This window comes from Trichechus manatus, unplaced genomic scaffold, assembly GCF_000243295.1.
Source record: "Trichechus manatus latirostris isolate Lorelei unplaced genomic scaffold, TriManLat1.0 scaffold00064, whole genome shotgun sequence".
Classification (NCBI taxonomy): Eukaryota; Metazoa; Chordata; class Mammalia; order Sirenia; family Trichechidae; genus Trichechus; species Trichechus manatus.
Window position 1 is genome coordinate 13,261,941 of NW_004444000.1, and position 8,705 is coordinate 13,270,645.

General features: G+C 42.9%; 1 protein-coding gene across 1 annotated transcript; it reads left to right on the forward strand.

The window, feature by feature from the left end:
- The first annotated feature begins 324 nt into the window (after positions 1-324).
- On the forward strand, positions 325-4,791 carry PATE1 (prostate and testis expressed 1). The gene is made up of 4 exons (XM_004379388.1): positions 325-352; positions 2,733-2,768; positions 3,772-3,900; positions 4,637-4,791. The coding sequence occupies exons 1-4, from the start codon at positions 325-327 to the stop codon at positions 4,789-4,791; spliced, it is 348 nt and encodes a 115-aa protein (XP_004379445.1).
- The last annotated feature ends 3,914 nt before the right edge of the window (positions 4,792-8,705 follow it).

The following is an 8,705-nucleotide window of genomic DNA, read 5'->3' on the forward strand; positions in this document are numbered from 1 at the left end:
ATGGCCCTCAGACACCCTTTTACTTCAGTACTGAAGTCACCCCTGAGGTGACTTTTTGTACTAACTGTGCCTCCAGAACTCTGTGGTGGAGAGAGGAGAGCTAAAAGTGAAGGACCACCCAGACTGAGTTAGGGTTGGAGCAATAGGCAAAAGGGATTCCTGGGTACTTTTTAAGTCATGGGTGTGGAATTTATGACATACGAATAATGATTTTGGGGTGTCCTAAGAGGATAAGAAAAACTACTAGGGGCACTCAGAAAAGGAAGAGGGTTTGGGCCAGTAAGAAAATCAAGCATTAATGGTCCCTTAGGGATATTCAGGAGTATGAAATTGAAGAGATTTGAAGAGAAAAGTAAGTCAATAAAATAGCGTTCAAATACAGGCAAGGAGTCCAGGCAGATGGATACATCTGGGAGGAGGAAATTTCTGCATTAGGAGAAGTGGTGTAATAATACATAGGAGTGTAGTTAGATGAGGGGCCAGCTTATGATTCTTTAGTATGGGGGGAGGGAACAGAACCTTTTTCCTTTCTGTTTGTGAGCTACCATTAGCTAAGGAATTAAATTTAGAAATCCTGTAAGGAAACAAGGGGAGGCCTCAAAAAGTAGGGGTGGGGAATGTAAAGACACAGAAAAGATGCTAAATGTCAGGGCAGGAGGGGGAGGAGAGGAGGGAAGAGACAGAGAGAATGGTGAGTGAGTATGCAGAGGAAAAAAAATCAATATGACACCATTTGGGGTGAACACGTGTGTGTGTGTGTGTTTAAGTAATACATGAGTACTTAATGTGTCATTTGAAAGCTTCACTAGGGTAGCTGATATTCTAGTTAAGCCGATAACTAATGTGTACCTCTCCTTCCCGGAACGAAATGTCAATCTGCTCTTTTGGCATACAGACTCAATGGCAACTAACAACAACAATAACCCCCAAAGTATTATAGAGAAAGTCTCTTCCACAAACAACCATCTTATTCTTCTAGTTCCCGATGTCTGCTTCAATGGCTGGCACATCTTAAACGTCTTCCACATGCTTTTTGTATGAACACATGAATGCATAAATAAAAACCATCCAGTTCTGAGCAAACACCTACAACGTCAGTCCCTTGAATTATGTGAAAAACTATAAGAAACAGTGTCTGCTCTCTGGAAGATTCCAATACGACTCAGAATACGTATGACAATCTTATGTAACCCCATATCTCAGCTTCATCATCTTGAGAATAAAAAATAAAAGTATACCTCTTTGAAAGGCTCAAAGTGCAATAGTTTTATCCCCCATCAGATATGACGAAAGAAAATCCAATTTTTCCTCCCACCCAACTGCTTCCAGACCTCTTGTGATGATGTTTAAACATTCCACATGTCACGCTTATTTGGGCCCCGCCAGTTCAGCCTGCATCGGGCTAATCCACCACCCTGCTTGGCTGAAGACAACATTGTGCCCTTTTGTAATCTGCTTCCTTTCAGGTGCTGCTGATCCTGCATTGTTCACCCTCACCACGGGTACAGATCCTTCCCTCAGTTCCCTCCAATGACAGCAGAGACGAAGCTGCAAAGTTCACTACAATTTACTGATGGCTTGGGAATAAGTGACTACAACTAACAGAAATTTTGGAATGAGATACTCAATATGACTGTTCTTAGAATTCACAGGCTCAATCTTCTGCACGTTTAGCCACCTTCCTGCCTCATTCTTACTTAGCCTGACATCAGGTGGGGAGGACCTGCTTACCTCCCTCCAGTACAGTCATCTCAACCCTCTCTTCTAACCAAAAGTCCAAGTCTCAGCCACCAGAAAACTCCAAGAAAGGGGACCAGTTCCCTACTCACCCAGTCTAAGACCCATCACCTCAGTTCTCCTCTTTCTTCCCTGGGTTCGCTGCTTTCAAAGATGATTGGCAGTGGGAATCTTACTCCTATCATGAGAATCCTCCATCCACATCTAAACTTTCCACCTCCTCCTCATCTCCATTCCCTATAGGTTTGCATTTTTTTCAGGCTCTGTGCACAGGATTCTTCCTACCTTTCTGCATTCCAGTTAGGTGCACTCATAGATTCTCTCAGCTTTAGTGAACACCTCAGCCCTGAGTTCTCCCACATTGTGCTGTCATGGAAAAACCATAGAACTCAGCGTCAAAAATCTCTAGTGGTAAGACTGGACTCAATAGGCCCGGGACTACCAGCCTCTCCTCTCCCTGAGTTGCCAAGAAGAGAAATTATAGAGTCACTGTTTTTATAGGAGCAAGGTATGCCTTTGTAGGACTTCTACTTTGTCCCCACCCCTAGCCCTTTCTGGTGAAGCCCAACCTGGTAGGTGTATAAATAGGCACCTGTTGCAGCTTCCTGCCCTAACCTGGTTCTCTCTTCCTCCAAAATGGACAAGTTCCTCCTGCTAGGATTCTCCACCTTTCTCTTCTGCTTTCCTCGTAAGCTCCTGGGGTGGACAGTTGGTGAAACGTGTCCAGGGTCCTGGAATGGGTCAGGGCTCCTGTAACAGAGGATCTTCTTGAGGGAGCCATATAGTAACAGAAGCATGATGAGCTGTCTTTCTAAGTCCATGCCTTCCATGCACAATGTGTCATGTCTCTGGAACCTTCATCAAAGCCTTTAGCCCTCCCATTGTAGGAGGAAATAAGTAGATTCCAGAGGGCCTGGAGAGAATTTCCATAGAAGCTGTGAGATGGAGTTTGGAAAATATGGTAATCAAGAATGTATCTTTCTTTTTCCCCGTAGTGTTCTCTGGATCATTTCTAAAACGAGTTCTCCCAGGTGAGTAGAAATGGATCAGCATTGGGGATGAGGGGGAGGGGGAGGGGGACGGGAGGAAAGTGGGGCATTGGGTGTGGTGGGCATTACAGGTTGAAGGGAACCAAGAGAGAAAACGTGAAATTCAGTACTCAATATCCTCAATCCCAGAACAATGGGGCTGGGATGAGAGCTGATCTTAGGTTTGACAAGAAAAGATGAAAGCATCTGATAAGGCTAGCAGTGGGTGTGAAGAAGGGTAAGAAAAAAGGAAAGGAGGAAGTGGAACAACGACTTAACAGGCCCTACCTGGCCGTGTCCTAAGTGTAGAAATGTCATGAATTTCAGGTGTATGTTCCCATTGTCAGCCTTCAGGCACATGCAGGTAAGAATGCCACATAGGATCAATTAAAATGAAGGACATGAGGGTCCAAACACATGTACATTTGTCTTTATCCTTTGGGTTCATGTTGTAAGGAAGGATAGGGGAGTCTGAGAGTCCCTAACGAGGTGAAGAGTATTGCATGGAAGGAGGGAAGAGGTGCAGAGATGCCATGAGATGGGTGACTAAGCTTTGGAGGGACAGAAAGGGCTTGGAATGACTCCAAGTTAAGGATATAAGATGGATTCTAAAGGGGAGATGACCAGGGCCCTAAGCAGGGGTCAAATCTCAGACAAAACTGGAGGCTTATTCCATTTATCTTTGCCAGCAATAAAAAGTAGTTGAAAAACAGCAAGATTCTCGTGAGTACGAACAAGGTCTGCTCTGATCATCTCAGTCCTGATTTTTTTCCTCTTTCTATTATCCTTCCACTGTTCTTTCCTCTCCTATTTTCAGGCTAAAACTCTAGAGACCATAAACTTCAGTCACTCTCTTGGTCTAGCCTATTTCAATAGAGGTAGATGCCCTGCTAAAGGCTCTAGAAAAGCCCTCTGGGCTCCAGGGCAACTTCAAATCTGAAAGAGGAAATTGGGCCTTTCAAGGTAGTTTGATGTCTACTCTAACTTTTATTTCCATGCTCTCTAGCTGAATTGGCGGACACTGTTGAGTGTAGGATGTGTCACATCCAGTTTCCAGGAGAGAAGTGTTCCCGAGGAAGAGGAATATGTAGAGCAGATAAAAACGAGGCCTGTGCAGTAGGGAAAATTCACAGAAGTAAGTTTTGGCTTCGGGGAAGATGGAAGGGGGAGAGGAAGCCGACAGACACAAATCAGCCATAGTGAGGAGAGGACTTTGGTTTACCACAGGCAGAGTCATTCCTGGGATGACTGGTATTGCCACCCCAGTCCTATACCACATGGAAAATAGATGGAGGTGGGCACTAAGGGTCAAGGGTGTGGCTATGGAACCAGTGTCTTGGGAAGCCTGAAGGAAACAGAGGGGACTCAGTTGAGGTGAGAGGAGAGCCACACTGCACCCAGTGGAGAACAACTGTTTGTTGAGGGTGCAGAGTGGAGCTCATAGTCTTGATGCCTGCCTGGAATCACTTACCGATAGTTCTAAACTGAGGAAATCGAAGGACCAGTGTCAGCAGTAGGAACTAGCTATATGGCCCTTGATAAGTAAGACTAAGCATCAAGACTTTCCTATCTTCCCAGCCTCAATGTTCAGTGATCCCTTGACATTTATAGCCTTTGATTAAACAAGGGTTTAGGTTCTCCATTGAAGAATTAAGCCTTGGGATTCCCTGAATTGCTGCTCTCATTACCTCCGCATCCCTCTCCATGAGATTTTTTAAGGGGTTCTGCCAATGCTCTTCTTTTGGGAAGCGCCCAACTTGCCACATCTTCCAGTCCTTCACATTTCACTTAGAGAGCCTCGAACTATTCAAGGCTTCCTTGCAGAGGTCTCAGGTCCAGACTGCCTGATCTGTTTCTCCACCCTTTCTCAGAAAACGGACATTTATGGTCACACTGGTTAACCTTCATGGGCTGCCAAAAGAACTGTGCTGAAGTTGAAAAGATAAAGTGGAGTACCTATATGGTAGCATTCAGATGCTGCAGGAGCTTTAACCTGTGCAATGAAAACTTGACAAACCGTGGGTGACCTTGCTGCCTGGGCCTCTTCACAATGGCTTCCTACAAAAACATACTACAAAGGAGGACTGCAAGCACCTGGCTCTGCCCTCTGCATGTGGAAGAAAAGGTCCTCTCCTTTTGTAGCTTCTCTGTCTTCACCTGTTAAAGAGAACAGGATCAATATATCCTGCAGACTGTTACAAAACCTACAGCCTTCAATGTATACCCAAGTTGCTCAGGAAAAGAAGAAAGAGGGCAGCTCAATTTCAAATGAAGATATTTTCCTCTTTTTCCTGCTTCTTTCTTTCCTTCTGTGGCAAGATATATTCATATCTCTGTATTTTTCTTCGTTTCCCACTCCAATTAAAGCATGTAACTCTGGCCTCTTGGGGAGAAATGTGGCAGAGTGAAAAGAGATGTCTTGAGTCTTCCTGTATTTTGTTTAGGAATTCTAATCCAGAGTGAGGGGAAGGTTAGGAAGTAGAAAGGAATTTGCATCAGAACCAGGAAGAGAGAAGGGTTTTTCTTTCTAGAATGAGACCCTCTTTAGCACTGGGGGTTGGAGAAGAAGAGAAGAAGGCGGAATCTATGGGGTTTTAGAGAGGATGCCGGCAAACTGCTTCCCTGGAAAACACTTGGGGAGGCATGATGATATTTGTTGCCAGAATATCCATCTATAAACCCCAGTTTCTCCTCATCAATTGAATTGGTCATAAGAAACAAACCAAGAGACCATAGGTCTATCATATAGGACAGGAGGCAATGGAGCAGAAGTACTGCCTGCTCACCGACTTCTTTGTGCTGTTATTTATCATTTCCACTGGATCATAGACTGCTAGCGCACATGCCCAAACTTATGGCCTGATGACCCAGAAAAAAACCAATTAATGATGAGCAGCTTAGGTTATGATCACTTGATGATCAATATTTAGGGAAATTGAGTCATAAAGAGATTATATCACTTGCCAAGATCATATAAGTAAGAAATGACAGATTCCTTGCCTAAGTCTTGGGATTTGATGGCTGATTTGGGGATGGTAAACTCTCTTCTTATTACACAAATTCATAGGATATGAGAACAGAAGGAGCTCTATTTGGTTCCTATGGGATAGAGAAGTACCACAGTATTCTGTGTCTCTCTCCCAAAGTCAGTCCTGGAGGAATTCTAAAACTAGATTTCTATGAACGAATAAAACCATGAGAACCCCTAAGGGTGATATAGGGCTGTCTGAAGCAGTATGTGGGGTGAGGGACAAGGGTGTTGTGGGCCATAGTCTGGGGCCATTTAAGAAAAGCTGTTTCAATTCTTCATTTGCCTCTCTTCCACATCTCTGTTGGACCATATTACCTGTTCCTTCAGTGCAGAAATTGGCAATGACCCAGATTCGAATTTTGAAGCAGGAATGGAAGGGTATATTAGTAGGTGAGAAGTTGCTGGTTTGCTCCTTCCAAAGCCCCAGGAGTTGTGGGAGACCATTTAGGAAAACTTCTTCAGCCTAATGCTACTTCTCTTTAAGGGTTATACAATACAACTCTGATGGAGGAGTTGCTTGATGAAATGTCTGCAAACAGGAGTTATTAAGGGTTTTGTAGTGCCTGGAATTCACCTCTCTGGGTGAAATCCCTTCTCTATTCCTTGAACTCACTGGAACTAATACACTAGGGTCTTCTATCCTTCCTGAAATCCATGCCAGGAAATATGAATCTACCAACAAAATATCGTTAGAAACCCGAAGAGTACAACTATGCCCAAAGAAAATCACAATTAGACAGCATACACCATCTGAAGGTAAACTATTAGTACTATTAGGGATACAAAACAAGAATTTTAAAACTATACTTAAAGAGATCATAAAAGATTCAAGTTGAAACAAAACATAAAAAGGAACAAATGAAAATATGTGGTGTATTTAAGTACATAATAAAAACCAAGAAGCCAAACCCATTGCCGTCAAGTCGATTCTGACTCACAGCAACTCTACAGGACAGAGTAGAACTGCCCCATAGGGTTTTCAAGAGTGGCTGGTGGATTTGAACTCCTGACCTTTTGGTTAGCAGCCAAACACTTGACCACTGTGGCACCAGGGCCCCAAGTCTATAATAGATAAAATAAAGATCATAATACATGAGTGTCATGGATTGAATTATGTCCCCCCAAAAATGTGTGTATCGATTTGACTCAGTCATGATTCCACGATTGTATGATTGTGCACTCTTTTGTAATCTGATGTGATTTCCTTACGTGTTGTAAACTCTATCACTATGATGTAATAAGATGGATTAGCGGCAGTTATACTGATGAGGTCTACCAGATTAGGTAGCGTCTTAAGCCAATCTCTTTTGAGATATAAAAGAGAGAATTGAGCAGAGAGACAGGGGAACCTCATACCACCAAGAAAGCAGTGCCAGGAGCAGAGCACGTCCTTTGGACCTGAGGTTCCTGCGCTGGGACACTCTTGGACCAAGGGAAGACTGATGATAAGGATCTTCCTCTGGAGCCAACAGCGAGAGAAGGACTTTCCCTGGAGCTGATGCCCTGAATTTGGACTTGTAGCCTACTGGACTGTGAGAACATAAACTTTTCTTTGTTAAAGCCATCCACTTGCGGTATTTCTGTTATAGCAGCACTAGATGACTAAGACAATGGGATATTAAATGGATAAACACAGATAAAAAACTAGACAGTTTGAGATCAGAATGAGGAATTCTCTCAGAAAATGGCAGGAAAAAAAAGTTAGAAAATAACACAGTAGAATAAAATGGTTCACAGAGGACCAATTCAGAAAAATAATACTAATAAAAAAAAAAACCTACAAGTATTGAGTTAAAGAATATCCAACACAAAGACAAACCTTTAAACACTTCGAAAGAGCAGTTCTCCCAGGAACAAATCTTTATGCATAAAGGGAAAAGAAAGAAATGTTAAAGTTCTTCAACTGGCTTGGCTTAACAAAGATACTTACCATTATTCATAACTTCTGAAAAGCAGATATGTCTAAATTTTACTGCTGAGGTGGCAAATTAATTAAGAGAGGTGGTGAGAACTGCAAGACATGCAAGGGTTAAAGATTATATTTCATAGGAGTTTGTAACAATCTTTGAAGTCTGGGTGCTTATTACAGACGCCCCTTTGATAAAGGAAAAATAGAACAAGATTATGTATTTCCACACAATTCTCTCTGTGTATAGAAAATAAGAATGATACCTTGTGAATGTTCTCAATTTACCTACTTATCAGTACCTATTTTATGACAGAAAATAGCAGCGGATACAGAGCATTTTCTCAGTCTTATCTTTATAAATTCTTTTGGATTAACTTAGCATTTCTTATGATTTCAGTCTACTTTCACTATTAGCTTTTTTTTTCTTTTTATTGTTGTGCTTTAAGTGTAAGTTTACAATTCAAGTTAGTCTCTCATACAAAAATTTATACCTACATTTTCTTGGGACCCTACTTGCTCTCCCTGTACTGTGACAGCACACTCCTCCTTTCCACCTCAGATTTCCCGTGTCCATTCAACCAGCTCCTGACCCTCTCTGCCCTCTCATCTCGCCTCTGGACAGGAGCTGCTCATTTAATCTCATGTACCTACTTGAGCTAAGAAGCACACTCTTCACGAGTATCATTTTATGTCCCATAGTCCAATCTAATCTTTGTCTGAAGAGTTAGCGTCGGAAATGGGTTTAGTTTTGGGCAAACAGAGAGCCTGGGGGCCACATCTTCCAGGGTCCCCCCAGTCTCAATCAAACCATTAAATCTGGTCTTTTTACTGGAATTTGAGTTCTGCACTCCACTTCTCTCCTCCTCCATCCAGGGACTCTCTGTTGTGTTCCCTGCTGGGGCGGTCATCGGTGGTAGCCAGGCACCATCTAGTTCTTCTGGTATCAGGCTGATGAAGTCTTTGGTTTATGTGGCCCTTTCTGTCTCTTGGGCTAATACTT

Bases quoted from the DNA above. Each gene is read 5' to 3' on its own strand.
- PATE1 (XM_004379388.1), top strand. From the start codon at position 325: ATGAAATTGAAGAGATTTGAAGAGAAAA. The intron at 2,769-3,771 runs GTGAGTAGAAAT...CATGCTCTCTAG, and splicing joins TCTAAAACGAGTTCTCCCAG to CTGAATTGGCGGACACTGTT. The intron at 3,901-4,636 runs GTAAGTTTTGGC...ACCCTTTCTCAG, and splicing joins AGTAGGGAAAATTCACAGAA to AAAACGGACATTTATGGTCA.